Source organism: Festucalex cinctus, chromosome 6 (genome assembly GCF_051991245.1).
Source record: "Festucalex cinctus isolate MCC-2025b chromosome 6, RoL_Fcin_1.0, whole genome shotgun sequence".
In the NCBI taxonomy this organism is placed as follows: Eukaryota; Metazoa; Chordata; class Actinopteri; order Syngnathiformes; family Syngnathidae; genus Festucalex; species Festucalex cinctus.
The window spans coordinates 1,760,150-1,778,915 of record NC_135416.1 but is presented as its reverse complement, the minus strand read 5'-3'; the positions used below and the strand labels follow the sequence as shown (position 1 = coordinate 1,778,915).

The 18,766-nt window shown below is 38.3% G+C and overlaps 1 protein-coding gene and 1 long non-coding RNA gene across 6 annotated transcripts in view; one reads left to right on the top strand and one right to left on the bottom strand.

Annotated features, from left to right (window-relative positions):
- LOC144020158 (uncharacterized) overlaps window positions 1–1,066 on the bottom strand; it is a 35,470-nt gene extending 34,404 nt beyond the window's left edge. Inside the window, exon 1 of the long non-coding RNA XR_013283813.1 lies at window positions 1,048–1,066. This is a non-coding gene — a long non-coding RNA (uncharacterized LOC144020158). The remainder of the gene's footprint in view (window positions 1–1,047) is intronic.
- mgat3b (beta-1,4-mannosyl-glycoprotein 4-beta-N-acetylglucosaminyltransferase b) overlaps window positions 1–17,659 on the top strand; it is a 34,145-nt gene extending 16,486 nt beyond the window's left edge. Inside the window, exons 1-5 of one of the 5 annotated variants that reach the window (XM_077523311.1) lie at window positions 923–1,155; window positions 6,364–6,787; window positions 7,613–8,217; window positions 9,891–10,173; window positions 11,191–17,659. In XM_077523311.1, the coding sequence (XP_077379437.1) occupies window positions 6,365–6,787; window positions 7,613–8,217; window positions 9,891–10,173; window positions 11,191–11,667 (1,788 nt within the window). In that variant the 5' untranslated portion in view covers window positions 923–1,155; window position 6,364 and the 3' untranslated portion in view covers window positions 11,668–17,659. Of the gene's footprint in view, window positions 1–922; window positions 1,205–4,412; window positions 4,576–4,812; window positions 4,837–6,363; window positions 6,788–7,612; window positions 8,218–9,890; window positions 10,174–11,190 lie in introns of those variants that run through there. The other 4 variants (XM_077523310.1, XM_077523308.1, XM_077523313.1 and 1 more) reach the window with 4 other exon arrangements.
- Window positions 17,660–18,766: the final 1,107 nt, after the last annotated feature.

Sequence of the window (18,766 nt, the reverse complement as noted above, 5' to 3'; positions counted from 1 at the left end):
GACATGACGGCTTGATGTGTCACTAGGGCAAAAAAGCATGGCCTTGAAACGCTGCATTCTGATTGGTCGGGAGGAGGAGAATCTGAGTCTGCGCAATAGAAACACTCTCGAGTTATAAACTCGCTTGATGTCCTCAAATGGATTTTCATGCAAATGTTTACGGAACGCGCTTTTCTTGCTCAATCTGTGCTCAAAAGTATATCGTGAAAAAAAAAAAAAGAGGAAGCTGGTTGAGTATAAGGAAGTTGCCAGTTGAAATAGCTCCACCATCCCTTTTTTTTTTTTTTTTTTTTTTGCAAATGGAGGACGCACCAGCGCGGCGGACCGCCAGCTGACGGACAAAATAGTGACACGGCGCCGAATGGAACACGTACACGCTCCTTTCACTTTGAATCTTTGTATTTCAATCATATCAATTTGTCGATTCATTCCAGTAACAGCCTGACTGACAATCAACTCATATTTCTGACACCTGCTTCACATCTTGTGTGCTGAACAACATGAGCAACGCTCAGTCCGGTGCGTCGGAGTTAAAATGTTATCCTGGCTGCCAGATGGTTATCGAGGTCGCCTGTAGATGACGTCACGCCAGAGAATTATCCGGAAATAATTTGCGCATGCGTGGAGGGGGCTACCAACTACCCTATCAATTTGAATGGCGGAGATTAGAGTGGTGACAATCTTTGCCTAAGTGTACACTTTAACGCTTGCAAGTCAACTTCCACGATATCAGTAAACCACATGTTATACATGTTCATAAAAAATAGCACAATTCCAGCGGTTGAAACGTGACTATCACAGCGGATTCCATCGGATCCAATTCATTTTCATAGACCGTTCGGTAGTTTCGCTTACCCACAATGCACCACGCCGGCCCGCTACCCATAATACACCTTGAATTCGTCGCTTGTTGTCCGTTTACGATTGTTCAAAATAACAAAATTTATGGACTAAAATTGTAAAAACGTAAATAAACCTAAAAATATAAAAGAATTGATACTTTAATTAAGAGTGGGAAATAAATAAATAAAAAATAGATTGACGTACCGTCGCGCTTGCTGCTGACGTCAATATAGCAGGGCTAACGAAGTTAGCTTCGGTTTGGTTGGGCTGCAGGTGGAGTGGAACCGTCACTTGCCTTCGGTGCCGCTTGACGTGAGTTCGCTTCTCCGCCTGGGAAGATCGAGTGTGGCTTACATGAAGTGTGAGTGATGATTAAAAAAAAATAAAAAAAAGGCATCGTTTTTTTTGTTTTTTTGTTTTTAGCCGTTCACAAATCAATCACAATAACAAAAAACAGTGCTAACGATCATAGGAACACATTAGCAATCTACACTGACAATATTTGTCACATCTGAGACCATTATTTTCTGTATTTATCATTTAGTCAATCTATTTTGTTATTTATTCAATATATTTTGCGTTTATATTCTTAGGTTTATTTACGTTTTGACAATTTCAGTCCGTACATTTTGTTATTTCAATGACGTCTTGAATCATTTTCTTTGCAACGTTTGATGTCGACTGGATCATTTCCAGCCAATCCGGTAGCGGGACGTGTTCGTTCGGCGACCGCGATCACATCTGACACCGAGACCGGTTTGTTTTGGTTTTTGTTTTGTTTTTTCTGTCCTCGCGCACGCACGAGCTGGTTAGGCGAGGTCATCGAACAGAGGTTGTGATTAGGCCGTCGGATGCTTTTGTTGTCTTTTTATCAGCTTTTCTTTGTGCTGGAAAGGAAAGGGGGGGGGTTTGTTGGATGGGACATGCGCGTGCGCACACACGCACATTGTTTCCAAGTTTTATTGAGTTGTCAAGCTGGAGGCGTCATTCATCAGTGCACCTGCACAATTCTGCTGACATATGGAGAGAAATTTGTGTCTTTATTTTCAATCAAACAAAAAAGGAATTTGCAATCAAAAAAAAATTTCAATCAAACAAAAAGGGGATTTGCAATAAAAAAAAAAATTCAATCAAACAAAAAGGGGATTTGCAACCTCAAATAAATTTTAATCAAACAAAAAAGGGTTTTCATATAAAATAAAAATTTGCAAACAAAAAAAAACATTTCAAACATGGTTTTGTATTTTAATAAAATCTTTTGCAAGCATTTTTTTTCGTTTTGTTTGCGAATCTGTTTTTTGATTGCGAATCTTTTTCTGTGTTGTGTGGGCGGGGTCCTCCGTTCAACCGATGATAGAAGCCTTGTCATTGGTCAGCTTGGAAGCCGCTGCGACAACTTTCATTGGTCAGATAGGAATGGGGGTGTGACAATGTTCGTCTGACTATTTCCTGGTTCATTTTGTCCAGTCGCCGCCAGCATCGAGGTAAATATGACACCCCCCCCCCCCACTTCTAGTTTTCCGTTTTGTTTATCTGACATTTATCTAAAAGCAACCCTTGATCTATCGTTTATCCGGTGATTTGTTCTAACCATTAGAGAAAGATTCGCAACCAAAAAACAGGTTTCAATCAAAAAACAGATCCGCAACCAAAAAACAGATTCGCAACCAAAAAACAGATTCGCAAACAAAACGAAAAAAATGCTTGCAAAAGATTTTATTAAAGTACAAATCCATGTTTGAAATGTTTTTTTTTTTTGCAAATTTTTTTTTTTTTAAATCCCTTTTTTGTTTGATTAAAATTTATTTGAGGTTGCAAATCCCCTTTTTGTTTGATTGAAATTTTTTTTTGATTGCAAATCCCTTTTTTGTTTGATTGAAAATAAAGACAAAAATTTCTCTCCATACTGACATGGCTCGCTTAAGTGTGCGTACGCGTGTGTGTGTGTGTGGATATATATATTTACTACAGAAAGCTGTTTGTGAAAGTGCTTCACATCTGTGTTGCATTACAAAACCAGTGCAGTTTATAAATTGAAAAAAAAAAAAAAAGTGTGAATGTGAGCGTTGTCTTGCGTTCTAGTTGAAAGTTGATGTGGGCTGCAACTGAGATTATTTTATTTCATCGATTAATCTGTCAATTCTTTATTTTTTTTTAAATATTATGAGGAAAAATGCACAAAATGATTGGGTTTAGGTTGTTTTGTGGGTAGCGTCGGATGCTTTTGAACGTTGAATTTCTTTTTTTAAACCAACAGTTTTAGCTATGTTGAAAAACTGGTCATGTTAGGGGTGTGACTGGCTTCGGGCCCGCAAGCATAAACTGACTTAAAACTTAACGAGCAAACTTTCGGAAACAAAGTAACAAACAAAGTAGCAAAGAAAAGATGACTGCAGGCTCACGTCGAGGCAGAAAAATAGAAGAATAAGGAAATCAGTCCAAAACAAACGGCACAGGGGGAAGAAACTTCTAAAAAAAAATTAATAATAAATAAAAAATAAAAAATAAAAAAATAAAAACATACCAAAGTAACCAACACTCGGAGCAAGGAGGGAAAAACCAAAACAGGTAACCCTTTTTTATTTATTTTTTTGGTAGATTTGTATACATGTGTGTGTGTGTGTATATATATATATATATATATATATATATATATATATATATATATATATATATATATATATATTTATTTATATATATATATATATATTTAGTTTTTTAAATATTTGATATATTTATTTAGGTTTTTATTGATGTATTTTTCTATATATTTACTTATGGACTTTATTTATTTATTTATTTATGTGGGGTGTGTACAAAAGAAAATTGAAGAAAACAAGCCAATTAAATTTTGGGAATTTTTTATTTTTTTTTTGACAAAAATGCCCAACATCTTTTTTTGTGGGTTATTATTAGGGGTGTGAATTGCCTAGTACCTGACGATTCGATTCGTATCACGATTCACAGGTCACGATTCGATTCGATACCGATTAATCCCGATACGAATTTATAAGTCGATTGTTGCGATTTTTTTCATTCAAATTTAGAAAATACTAATCAGTAAGCTTGTAGAGTGTAAGATTTATATGAAAATGTATTATTTATTTATCTGAAATTTCAGTCTGATAGAGGTTGTAATCTGTTTCATGTTTAAACAGCATTAAAATAAAATATTAAGGCTTAATGTTCCGTTCATATAACATTCTTCCATGCTCAAGGTGTGAATCCTTAAAAAAATAAAAATAAAAAAATAAAAAAATCGATTCTGCCGATTATTGAATCGATTCGAGAATCGCGCGATGTAGTATCGCAATATATCGCCGAATCGATTTTTTTTTAACACCCCTAGTTATTATTATTATTATTTGACCCAATTTTTTTGGTTGAAATGAATAACCCAAAATGTTAGACCTTTTTTTTTTTTTTTTTTTTTGAGCCAACTTAACTATTTGGTTAAAATGAACCAGCCGAAAAGTTTGCTGTCATGATCCTTGTTTTTTTGTATTTGTTTTTGGTGTAACGTCATTTCTTGCGGTTCATACGTTTCTCGTTAGGGTTTTTGTGTCCACCTGTTTGTCAGCCCCTCTTGAGTCGACCAATCAGATCCCTCAGCCGCAGGTGTGGTGTCCAGGTGTTTCTCATTTGTCTCGTCCACTTTGCATGTATTTACTTCCTGACTGCTGTTCACTCGTCGGATCGTTCGTTTGCTTTTGTCTGCGTTGCCGTGTTAATGTAAGTTTGTTTGTTTTGCAAATTGATTTTGTTTCTTAGAGTATCTCGTTTAATTTGTGTCTTTTTTTTGGGGGGGGGGGGGAATTAAATACTTTTTTTTTTAATCATATCCTGCCTTGCCTTCCTCCATTTGGGTCCTCAACCAACCAACCTCCTCGTTACATAACATTTGGGTTGTTTTTAGGGTGACCATATTCACATTTCTTTAAAAAAAAAAAAAAAAAAAAAAGGAAATTGTGGTACCAGTTGCAGTTACACAGTGTACGTCACCTCCTATTAGTCACGCAATACCAACAGTGATAATCTGCTAACCCATTTCTTGCTAGCTTTGACTCGATTAGTATGGCTAATGTTTTATTTATTTATTTATTTATTTATTATAAACAATTTGCTGGATCAAAATCTGCACTCAATGTGCTGAGGTCAAATCCTCAACTCAATGCGCCAGGTGTAAACAATCAAACATTGATTTACTGATTCCCTTTTGGACCCAACGGCTGAACAGGGTACTTTATAGTTTGGGAATTTTTCATTTTATTTTTATATTTTTTTAAGTTTTAATTAGTTTTCAGGCTGGTTCTGTTTTATTATTTAATAAATGCTTAATTTTAGTTAGTTTCAGTATTAGTTTTATTTTATTTTAATTTGTATTACTAGTGTGCAATATTTAAAAAAAAAACTAAAAAAAAACATTGGAGCGACATCATCTGAAGGTGCTTTTCTATTGGCTGCTGCTAGATGACATCACTTTTTGTGACACACTTTCAAACGTCCTTATTCCGGTTAATATCAAAAATAAATCTACTTAAAATCACATTTAAAATCATCCCCAAAAGGCTCATGCAGGAAATTAATGACCAAAAATGAAAACAAAGGATGTTTTTGCTATAATTATAGTTTAGGTGAGTTTTGTAAACGTAAAATGTAATTGCAGTTATTTAAAAAAAAAAAAAAAAAGTTTTGTTTTTAATTTATTTCGTTAATGGAATTGTTTATTTAATAAATGCTTCGCTTTGGATTAGTTTTAATTTCAGTATTAGTTGTATTTCTTTTTTTATTATTTCTTTTTTTTTTTTTTTTTTTTTTTTTGTTCTGTCTTGGTGTGTTCAGGGTTATCATCGTTTTGGAATTTTTCATTTTTTATTTTAGTTTTGATTTCGTTTTGAGTATTGTATTAAATTTAGTTAGTTTTAATTAGTTTTCATTGTGGTTCTGTTAGTTTTTATTATTTAATAAATGCTTCATTTTAGTTTAGTTTTAGTTTCAGTGTTAGTTTTAGTTTTTTTTTCTTTTTAATGCGTATTACTTGTGCACAATATTTAAAAAAAACAAAAACAAAAAACACCATGGGTGCGACGTCATCAGATGCTTTTCTATTGGCTGCTGCTAGATGACATCACTTCTGTGTGACACGCCTTCTTTTCAACCTTATTCCGGTGAATATCAAAATAAAACTACTCAAAATCACATTTAAAATCATCCCCAAAATCACACGTATTAAATTAATTACCAAAGACTAAAACGAAGGACATTTTTGCTACAATTATAGTTTTAGTTTTGTAAACGTAAAATGTATTTTCAGTTTGTTTGCGTTTTGTTTTGTTTTTTTAAACATTTTCGTTTTTATTGTATTACGTTAATGAAATTGTTTTTTTAATTTTAGTTTTTTTTTTTGTTGTTGTTAGTTTTAGTTAATAAAATAAAATAACCTTGCTGCTGAATTGTCACCCAATTTTGGTTGCTTCTAAAAAGCAGTTTTAAGAATGTATTGACGCGTTTTTGTTTCAGGATGAAAATGCGGCGGCACAGGGTGTTCTTGCTGTGCACGGTGGGCCTGTGCGTCATCTCCTTCCTGCACTACTACAAGGCCCTCCACTACGTGTCCCTGCTGCGCGAGCTCTCCGCGCCGTACCCCAACATCAAGTCCTTCATCATGGTCACCGGATTCTTCTGGCAGGAGAAGGGAGCCGGCGGAACCGGCGCGCCGCTCGGCCCCGCCTCCCCCGAGGAGGCGCCGCCGGTCCTGCGCCCGGCGGACACCAAGGCCAGATTGGGGGCTCGGGGGGACAGGATGGCGGCGGCGGCGGCGCAGTTGGAAGGGACCGGCGCGGTGGGCAGCGCGGGACTGGAGATGGGGCTGAGGGAGGTGCCGGCGCCTCCGCACCCTTGGGAGAAACCGGACGAGAACCTGCGGGGGGACCTTCCCAGTCAAGTACGACGTCACAAAAACACGGTCGAGCGCTTAGAATCGGCAGCGACAACAAAAATGTATTAACCAACTGCACTCTGAAAAAATAATTGGGTCAAAATGGAAATGAAATCCAATTTCTTGAGTTAAATGAATTGGGTTGTTTTGTACAAAAATGGGTTATTCATTTGACCCAAAAAGTTGGGTCAAATTCATTTAACCGTTGTTTGCTTATTTATTTAACCCAAAAAGTTGGTTGAAACGAATAACCCAAAATTGGGTAGTAGTTTGTGGGTTACTCATAACCCACAAACTACTACCCACTACTAACTTTTTGGGTTACTGGTAAATGAATTACCCAATGCTGGTTCCATGAATAAGCAAAAAAAAGTTGGGTGAAATGAATAATCCACAAAACAAGCCAATATTTTGGGTCATTTTTGACCAAACCACCCAATTCATTTAACAGAAAAAAAACCAATATTGGATAGTAGTTTGTGGGTTATTCATAACCCAACTTTTTGGATTACTGTTAAATGAATTACACAGTGCTGGTTAAGTGAATAACCCCCCAAAAAGTTGGTTGAAATGAATAACCCACAAAACAACCCGATACTTTGGGTCTTTTTGTACAAAACAACCCAGTTCATTTAAACGAATAACCCCAAAAAATGTGGCTTGTTTATGATCCATCTGTTTAGAAAGCATGTCTGTATGTAAACGGTTTAAAACCAAATACTTTATTTCCACAGATGTGAATGTGGACAGCAGCAAGACTGACTGGACGTTTATTACTTGACTGTTTATTATGTTTGTTAACGAATGTTTTTTTTTTTCCCCCCCATCCAGCAGCAACAGGAAGACCGCCTTCCCCCACGGGATCCCACTCACGCGGCGGCCCCCCCAGACCCGGCCCACCCGGCGGCGTTCCTCAAATCCGGACCCCCCTGGGACTTGTCGGAATCCGCGGGCGACCTGCACACCCGCACGCACCAACTGCAAGACGACAAGACGCCGTACTTCGCTCGAACCCGCGCCGGGGCGCTCTGCTTCCGGCAGGGCACCGAGGTGGCCGCCGGCCCCAGGGACAACGGCGGGAAAGCGGGCGGCGCCGGCGATCGGAAACCTCTGCAGGTCCACCAGCAGCAGACCTCCGTGGCGCCGAAGTCCAAGACCCGGCTGACGCGGGGCGGCCGGCGGCTGGTGAAGTGCGTGTGCCGGCCCGGCTGGCACGGACCCTACTGCGGGGTGCCCACCATGGTGTACCACTCCAACCTGCCCACCAAGGAGCGCCTGACGCCCAGGGAGACGCCCCGCCGCGTCATCAACGCCATCAACATCAACCACGAGTTCGACCTGCTGCACGTTCGCTTCCACGAGCTGGCGCAGGCCGTAGACCTCTTCCTCGTCTGCGAGTCCAACTTCACCGCCTACGGGGAGAAAAGGCCGCTCAGGTGAGTAATAGATTACTCGCCGCAAGTAATCACTTACAGCTATCCGTGTTGGTTCACAACTCGGTACCCGGTTGAGGTTTTTTTCTTGGACTGTTGCATGTTTGGACAGTGAAAGCTCTTTGGGTTCGGTTCTGAGGTACCGAAAGGGTCATGTTAACATTAGTTCGGGTAAACATGAGTACCGAGAGATACTGCAATCATTTCTGGAAACGCAACCTAAACCGTGCATTTCAACTGCAGGAACTTCGTCCTCGGGACGAGGGACTTCTGTAGGACCAATGTGTGTTTGAAACATGGGAACTATTAACTCATTCAAAGCCAAAAACGTGTAAACACATTTTTTAATAGTGTCCTTCACTCCCAAAAACGTATTTCCGTGTTTTTTGGTTTTAATTCAATGTTATGCAAGAGCATACAGAAGGTTTTGATGCAGCTTCTGACGTGAAGAGGTGGCTTAGAGCAATAGTAGTTACAGCAGGTGGCAGCAGAGTATAAGAGATCAGCCAGGTCCATGTTGCAACAAGCTCTTTTTGCCATCGTTTCAACCAGGAATGTGAATAATGATGAAACCTAACTATATTCTCATGCTAATTGCGGCAAAATGAAAACTAGATACAAATATGCTTTTTTTTTTTTTTTCCTGATGAAGGAAGAGATTCGAATCTTTCTTTTAGTAGGTTACATGGTTTAATTTTGCTTCTGAGTTACCAAAAGGGTCATGTTAACATTTTTAGTTCCGAGTAAACATGAATACTGAGAGATAAGTCATTCAAACCCCAAAACATGTAAACATATTTTTAATACTGGGTCCTAAACTCCAAAAAACATATTTACACATTTTATTTTTTATTTTTTTAAGAGCATACAGAAGGATTTGATGCATCTTCTGACGTGAAGAGGTGGCTTAAAGCAATGGTAGTTATTACAAAAAACGGACAGCAGGTGGCAGCAGAGTATAAGAGATCAGCCAGGGCCATGTTGCAACAAGCTCTTTTTGCCATTTTTTCAACCAGGAATGTGAATAATGATGAAACTTAGCTATATTCTAATGCTAATTTCTGCAAAATGCAAGCAGATACAAATTATACATTTTATTCCTGATGAAAGAAGAAACTCAAATCTTTCTTTTGGCAGGTTCCATGTTTCTATAGTAATAGAACGCAATATTCTGTAGGCAGTCAAAATCCAGTAAAACAGCCGCGAACGAAGGGGGTTGCTTCAGTCAAAATGGCTGCCAGCGAAAGAGTTAATGGTGGACCAATTATTCACAAAATTGCAACAAAATCACATTAACTCATTCACTCCCAAAAACGTATACGTTTTTTAGGTTTTTGTTTGCTAGAGTTTTTGTATGAAGGCTTTGATGCAGTTTCTGGCCTGAAGTGGTCGCTTAAAGCGATAGTAGTTATTACAAAAAAACAAAAAAAAGTGTGCTTCATCTGTTTCATGAATGAAACTTTTTTTTTTGTAATAACTACCATCGCTTTAAGCTTCCACTTCAGGTCAGAAACTGCATCAAAGCCTTCATACAAAAACTCTAGCAAACAAAAACCTAAAAAACGTCTAAATACGTCTTTGGGAGTGAATGAGTTAATAGTTACAAGTAATTAATTCCATTTCGAGTTAATGACAGTATCTTGAAAGTATCAAAGTCGTTGTTTGTCACTGTTCAGTTTCCTGCGCCTGCTCCTGAACGGTACGTACGACTACGTGCGCCACAAGATCCTGTACGTGTTCCTGGACCACTTCCCCGACGGCGGGCGTCAGGACGGCTGGATCGCCGACGACTACCTTCGCACCTTCCTGACGCGCAACGGCATGTCGCGGGTGGAGGGCGTCCGGCCCGACGACGTCTTCGTCATCAACGACGCCGACGAGATTCCGGCTCGCGAGGGCCTCCTCTTCCTCAAGCTCTTTGACGGCTGGACCGAGCCCTTCGCCATTCACATGCGCAAGGTGGGCGGGGCGTTTTCATTTTCGCGAGAAAAGTTGTAATATTACACGTTAAGATGACACGTTTTCCACTTTAGCTTAATGCTAACAAACAATGCAAAACGCATTGGACATGCTAATAGTAGAAGAAAGAGATATTTTGAACATCAAGCACAAATGAGCTTGTTGCATAATTAGCCCACCTGTTTGTGTTTAAAATATTCATAATTTGTCAGGGCGTATTTCTGCTAAGTATGTGTTTTTCCATGGGGGAAAAAAAAATACATTTTCTTGTAAAGAAAAAAAAATCACTATTTTTAGGAAAATGTAATCATCTTTACATTATTTGCAGATATTCTTTATTTTCGACTCTCTTTATCTACATTCGGTATTATTATTATTTTATTTTTTTCAAGAAACAAAAATCATCTTAAAAAAAAATCAGCATAATTTCATGAGAATCATTCATGTTTTATTCTTTTGTTATGAAAAAAAACAAATAATTTAGGAAAACTTTTTTTTTCAGAAAAGTTAATATTACAAGATGTTTTCTATTTTTTTTTCAAGAAACAAAATATTAAAAACATAATTTCAGGAAAAACATTTGATCTTTTATAATAAGTAAAATAAAGTAAAATAATTACTTTGCACTTTTACATACATTTTGAAAAAGAGATTTTTTTTTCAAGAAACGGAATCATATTAAAAATAATTATTTCAGGAAAAACATGCATAATTTATGGTGTTTTTTTTTTATAATAAATTTCCTATATAACGCACTTATTTTTAGGGGAGAAACTTATATAATGTTTTCTTTATTTCTGCTTTCCACTTTTACATATTTTTTTACATACATAAGAAAGACAGCCATATTTTCACAAAACAAATTCATATTAAAAATACAAATCTTTTTCGGAAAAACATTCATAATTTTTTTTAAGAAGAAAAATCCCCACCTTTTCTTCTCCCATCAAAATATTTTCGTAACGGCAGCCATATTGCTTGTGCGCGAAGCGCTCACAGTTTTGTTTTTGCGTCCAGTCCCTGTACGGCTTCTTCTGGAAGCAGCTGGGCTCCCTGGAGGTGGTGTCGGGCTGCACGACGGGCATGCTGCGCGCCGTCTACGACGGCGACGGCATCAAGCTGCGCCGGCGCGAGTACTACACCATGGCGGGCTTCCGCAAGTACGAGAACGACACGGGCCACATCCTGGTGCAGTGGGCCCTGGGCAGCCCCTTCCACTTCGCCGGCTGGCACTGCTCCTGGTGCTTCCCGCCCGAGGGCATCCTCTTCAAGCTGGTGTCGGCCCAGAACGGCGACTTCCCGCGCTGGGGCGACTACGAGGACAAGCGCGACCTGGGCTACATCCGCCAGCTGATCCGGACCGGCGGCTGGTTCGACGGCTCCCTGCAGGAGTACCCGCCCGTGGACCCCAAGGAGCACATGTACGCCCCCAAGTACATGCTGGACCACTACCAGCGATACCGCTACCTCCTGGAGAACCCGTACGCCGGCTGATGCGGGCGCCGGCGCCGGACCGGCACCGGACCGGATGCAAAGCACTGGATTTTCCTCACCTCCACTCTTTTTTTTCTTTTCTTTTTTTCGTGTTTCTGGACGTGCGGAATATTTCCGTTGACGTCTTCTCGCCGCCTTTGGAGACTTCCGACATATGGAGGAGCAAAACTGCCAACATTAAAACAAAATAAATCAAGATGAATGAGTGAAAAGTGAAAACAAAAATGGATGTAAAAAATATCATTCAAAAAATATATATAAATGGAAATAAAAAACAAATACATATCTCCATCAATAAATTAAAAAATGTAATTCTAAACCTAAAAATAAATGTAAAAATGCGGAAATAAATATATATAAAAATAATTCAATATCAATACATTATTTCCACATTTATTTTTACTTTTTGAATCAACTTTTTTATTTTTGCTTTGATTTATTTATGGATATATATATTGCTTTTATTTCCATTTTACGCAAGCGCCCCTTCCTCACCTACCTCACCAAAACTGCCAAAAATTAACAAGAAATCAATGAATCAATAAGTTGAAAATAAAAACGGATATAAAAAATATAAATGGAAATTTAAATATATAATAGACACCCATAAATAAATACAAAAATGAAATTCATAACATGAAAATAAATATAAAAATGTGGAAATATATCAAAAAATATATAACAAGAATTTGATATCAATGAATAAAAAATGTATTTATTCCCACTTTTTTTTAAACCTCATTTTTTAATTTTGTATTTATTTTTGCTTTTATTTATTTAAGGATATATGTTTTTATTTCCATTTATATTTATTTTTCATATTTAATTTTTGAATGATTTTTTTTTTTTATATCCGTTTTTATTTATTCCACATTTATTTCTTTTGAATTTTGTCAGTTTTGGTCCTCCATACCTACACAAACATAAGACACCCTGCCGGATGACGACGCACACTCATTCCACGCGCACCTTTCGGTGTGTGCGAGATGAACTGCTTTTTGTGTGCGTTCGTACCAACCATCCGTCAGTCTTGCGTGCGTGCGTGCGTGCGTTAAAGGGACGTTTTGTTGTTGACCCACGTGGATTGCAAGCGTGTGCATGTGGGGGAGTTGCGTGCCTGCGTGTGTGTGTGTACTAATCAGCTGTGAGTCATGAGTGTGCGCGTGCGCGCTTGTGTGTGTTAAAGGGAGGTTTTGCGACGATTTGGGTTCCCCCCCCCACCCATGAGAATTGCAGGTGTGTGCGCCAATCCGTCATGAGTCTTGAGACTGAGTGCGTTTGTGTGTGTCCAGCAGTCAAGGTGACTTTTTGTCTCCTTGGTAACAAATCGTATATAATGGGAAGATATGAGTGGGCAGTTTGTTGCGCGTGCGCCTGTTTTCTTTTCTTCATATCAAATAACGTCTCCTCACGGCCGAGTTAGTCACTCAAGTTCAACTTGTATATCTTGTTAGTCACAGTACGCCGTGTGCGCACACTGGTGGACATCCCAAGACAGAAAAAAAATACCGCACACTCACTGGCAAGCACAATCACGCACTTAGCAGGCGTACGCCCTGACAGATGCCCCATGGCAACGACAGGACAGGACAGGGCGGTGGCTAGTTACCATGGTGACAAAAGACAGGAGAGGACAGAGGTTGCGAATTGTGACAGAAGACACAACAGCAGTTAGTTACCATGGCAACAGAAGACAGAAGAGTGGTTCGTTGCCACGGCGACAGAAGACCGGAAAGGACAGTGGACTGGCTCGTTACCATGGTGACAAAAGACGGGAGAGGACAGAGGTTGCCATTGTGGCACAAGACACACCATAGATTAGTTACCATGGCAACAGAGGACACGACAGGTTGCCATTCCAACAGAAGACAACAGTGGTTAGTTCCCATGGCGATTGGCGCTACAAGATAGAACTGTGATTACAATGGTGACACAAGACTAGTTAAGACACTAGTTAATTGCCATGGCAACAGAAGATAATGATTTGTTACCATGGTGACAGAAGACAGGAGAGCGCAGAGGTTGCCGCTGTGACAGAAGACACAACAGTGGACCGTTACCACGGCGATACAAGATAGGACTGTGATTTCCACGGTGACAGAAGACAGGACACTGGTTAATCGCCATGGCAACAGAGGACAACAGTGATTCGTTACCATGGTGACAAAAGACTGGATAGTGGTTAGTTTCCATGGCAACAGAAGACTGGAAAGGACAGTAGTTATCGTAACCATGGCTCCAGAGGACATGATAGCAGTTACCATGGTGACAGAAGACAGGAAAACACAGGTCAGTACTGATTACCATGGCAACAGAAAGACCATGCCAAGACAGTGGTGACTATGGTGACAGAAGACAATTGTCTGGTTAGATACCATAGCAACAGATGACAGGACAGGACATAGTTGCCATGGCAACAGAAGACAGGTTCAGTTCGTAAGGCGTCACAATACTTTTGACCGTATTGTTCAGTATTTGTAAAGAAAGTTTGACATTTATCAGCTTCGGTTGCCGCGGAAACGCAATCACAGCAAAATATCAGACCTCCGAGTCTTTTGGGCGCGCAAGCTGCAATCACGCTTCAACATCTGCGCGTTAGCGTAGCATGTGTGGCGACGACCCGCCTGATTGCCTCCCCGTCACCGCGGCAACCCCCCTCTCCGTGAATTCCCAGCATGCCGACGGTGTGATGTCATCAAGTTAGCCCTTCGCGCCTGAGGGAATGTTTTGAAAAGCTTTCAGACCTTTCGTTTGAATTGCTTTGATCTTCGTCCATTTCAAGTCACGCGTACCCGTTTCAGTAAAATGACTGTAGATTTTCAAATGCAATTACAAAAAACAATATTAAACTGTGAAATTAATAACTGATGCATCTAAATGTTTACAATTTTTAATTGTAGTTATTTTTTTAATTACTTGTTCTTATTTAAATGTAATTTATGTTTACAATTTAAAATAAAAGTAATTAAAAAAAATTTTTTTAAATGTATGAAATTAGTAACTGTTTCTAAAACCATCAGTTTAGAATGTTTACATTTAATTTAACAAAAAAGCTTAAGCTTATAACTTTAGTAATTAGTAATTAAGAGTTGTTTTAACTTTTTTTTTGACAACTTAATTTTAGATTTTTGTAATTTTGGTGTAGAAATATTAAATCTAAAATTAAAGTGTATCCAAATAAATTACAAATTAAATTAATTTGAATCATAAATAAATGCTTATTTTATTTAACAAAGTTTTGTATGATTATCGAAAAAAAATATGTGGTATAAAGATGTATTCTTGCATAACTTTTCATTTGATTGACATTTTTGTTTAAATTAAAAACAATAGTTACAAAAAATACAATTCACTAATAAAATTATTTTAAGTTGAAAAAATAAATACATTTTAAAAATTGAAGAAATGTATAATTATTACCAAATAGCATAATTGCATAAGTCATATTTAATGATTCTGTTATCCTTCTGCCAAATAATTCCCGTGTGCGTGTATACCTGCAATTCTCATGTGCTCCAGTCCACCTGAAAGAAAACAATCAGATTTTCTTTTCTTTTTTTCTCCACCGCAGAATGAATTCACTCAACATCCACCAGTGACTTTTTTTATTTATTTTAATTTTATTTGAAGGCGTCATGGTCGTCGGTCTCCATGGCGACCACCCGGTGGAAGTGGGAGGAGAAATTAGAGGGCGGAAGTTTTAACGCAATCATTATTTTTTGCACTTTTTTTCTGTCTTGTTTTGATGAAATGTTCGCTTAAGATGGAAAACAGAGTGCGTGTGTATGTTTCTATTTAAATTTGGTTTTAATTGCATCTACTTGGCAGCTTGATATTTAATATCCTTTTTTTTTTTTTTTTTAGGCGTCGCATGCGCGTGCGTGTCAGCCTACTGTTAGCATCGACGTCAACTCGCACGTCTTTTACCTCCTCCAAGGCCATCGAGTTGGTGTAACCAATCACTGAGGTCGTTCTGTGATCTTTTTTGTTGTTGTTGTTCCTACGTCCTGGATGACGTCATCCCCCGCATCCCTGGCTGTGATTGGTCGTTTCCGAAGCAGTATCGGAGCGCTTGTGTTGTGCTTCCGGATGCGTTTTTAACAGTGTGAATGCACCTTATTGATTTGTGTTGTCATTGTGTAACATGGTCGATTATAATATTGGGTTGTTAACAGGGTTGTTGTTTTTGTTATCTTGATGCTGTGTTGTTGTTTTTTTTATGTTTAAAAATGTGTCACTTTTCCCCCATGTTTTTGTGTGAAGCAGATTGTGTTGAAGCCAAAGTGTGGTAGCAACAACATTGACACACACGACACACAACCAATGGCCCTTTTTCACACTGCTTGTTCAAAGCCCGACCCACAAATTTAGCGGCTTCTCCGGTAGAATGTCGGCCTCGACGCCAAAATTTGCCAGCGATTACCTGTTAACGTTGACTTCGTCCTGGTTTGACATGGAATAAGTTGACCGCTGACCTGTATGTGTGACCGGATAGCCCATACACGCATGCGCGCCCGCCCGTCCGCGCAAGCCGTTGAAGTCACAGGGCGGCCATCTTGCTCCTCCCATCTCGCGAGCAGACTAATGAGACATATACAGCTCGTAGGCAGTTAGTATAAAGTGGTCACCAATTTTGAACACATTTTAAAAAATAATAATCACAGTTATAATTCTTTAATTAAAATAAAAATGTACACGTTTCCCCCTGTAAACATCATTAAGCATATTATCTATGCATGTATTTAATACAATTTGTAATGTCTGAAATCCTCTTGTTTATGTTTAACAAATTTCAAACACCATAAATCATGCTGTTTCTACTAAGTACAGTCTGAAATGTTTAAAATTTGTTTACTGTCAAATGTATTGGATCGTATGCCGAGAAAACGTTTCTAGGGAGGAGCAATATGGCGGCCTCGCGACCTCGAAAGGCGATCATCGGCTATCCAGTCATATTCAGATCCGTGAAATCGACCCACACAATTTCCGCCTTCCAAGGTAGTAAAATAGCAGTGGTGGGTATTGATTCTACTTTCCCCAAGAGTTCAGTTCAATTCGATTTTTCCCGATTCGATTCACTTCTGTTCAATATCAATTAATGATCAATTCTTAAATGTCAAGGATGTAATTAAAAACTCCACAAATATTAAATTCCAAAGTTAATTTTACGGCGGCAGTAACTGGTCAAAAGATTTCGTTTTTTTAAATGAAATTAAGGTGTTATAATCGCTTAAGTGTGACACAAACATTGACATCAGCAAGGATGAGATGAAAATATTTTCATAATTTTAATTTAATAAGGTCGTACTTTGTGCATCCAGGTCTGTTTTTTTTTTTGTCCCCCCCCCCATGATGCTCTCATGTGTGAAAGGTAGTTAACGCGGAACGGGTGGTAAAAGTCGTCCCCGTTGAGTACATTTTTGGGAAACTGTGTGAAAGGGGCTGTTGTTTGTTGCTGTCCAATGAAAAAGCTCCAAATACTGATAGCTTTATTTTGAAAGCACAACCATGAAAACTTGTGAAAGTTTTTTGTTTTTTTTGCCGGATTGCAACATGTGAACTCCCTCCGTCCGTCCGTCTGTCTGTCCCTGCACTGATTGTTCAAGCTCACATAGTTTATTTTTTTATATCTTTTTTTTTTTTTTTTTTTTTTTTGGGGTCTCTTGTTGATTTTGGTGGAGTGTGTGCATGTGTATGTGGTCCATTGGCTCGGTGTTCCAAGAGGAGGACCCATTGGAGGCAAAAGTGCCCCCACCCCAATGGAGGGAAAAAAAAAAAAAAAAAAAAAAAGGTTGTGGGGGAGAAAGATACTTTAAAACAAAAATAATAAAAGACGTTTTTTGGGAAAAAAAAAATGTTGAGAAGAAGAAAAGGAACATTTGGAAGTGAACCCCAACGTGTGTTTATTCAAATGGCTGGATGTATGTTAACCATCAACCACAAACGTTCTATGGCAAAGATATAATAAATTAATTTCAAAATTTCAATAATGGTCCGATGATGTGTGAGAATGTTTTGTTTTTTTGTACAAGTTTTTTTGTATAAAACTAACCTTTTTTTGTGGAGTAATTAATTGTACTTAGTGAGGGGAAAAGTCTTTTGTTTGAATTATTATTATTTTAGATTTTTAAACGTACATTTTTAAAGGAAAAAGTTTTTTTTTCGGCTGAACCAAAAAATATGTAGTTAAAAAACAATTAAGCTGATTTTCACCATAGTATTTTTTTCAAATAAAAGTGACATTTTTTTTACATTTAAAAAAAAAAACTTAGTCCTAAAAAATACATTAACGTCTTTAAAACAAAAACAATAAAGTCTCCTGTGTTGTAATGTATCTCATGAGGTGGATTATTGCACCATCTAGTGGTCAAACAGTAAAAAGAACAATAACAACAACAGGAGCTTCGAAGCGATGCCACGTTGACGTAATACATGCAGGTGACCTCGTGGGGTCGCTGGTGAACCAAAATGTGGCACCACATGGTCAAAAATATTGCTGCGCCTTTGCAGAAAGCAGTTCTAGCCTAATGAGTTAAAAATGAATACCTCCTGTGAATAATATTTTAAGATATTGAATATTGCGAAATATCAGCTTCCGTTCAAAAGAGATTGGTTTGGCGCAGTCGTTTTACTATGAGTATCTTTTTTTTTTTTAAATGCACCACTACAACTTCTATGTCTACATTTACATATTTAGTTCCCATTTTAGTTTGTATGTATTTGTATGCGCCAATTTTCCAAATATACTCACTTGGTTGGCACTATTTTCTAATCCGTGTCAGGATCAATTCGAATTAATCTGTTCATTGTTTCCATGACTAACGACACGTCGACTCTTTCAAGTAGATAAAAACTTTTTTTTTTAAATCACACGTCACTATTTACATTTTGTAGTAAAAACATATCACGGTGTTGCGGCATCTTAATCAAAACTAATGTTGACGTTTCCTGTTTGACCTACATTTCAATGTATACACTTGACGTAAGAACGCGCATAAGCGCTCCACCAATCGAAAGGCATGAAGAGCGGAGGTACGCGTGTTTTATACAACGGCACCGTCCGATAGTGGACGTAAAGGCGGGTTTCATAAAGGACACA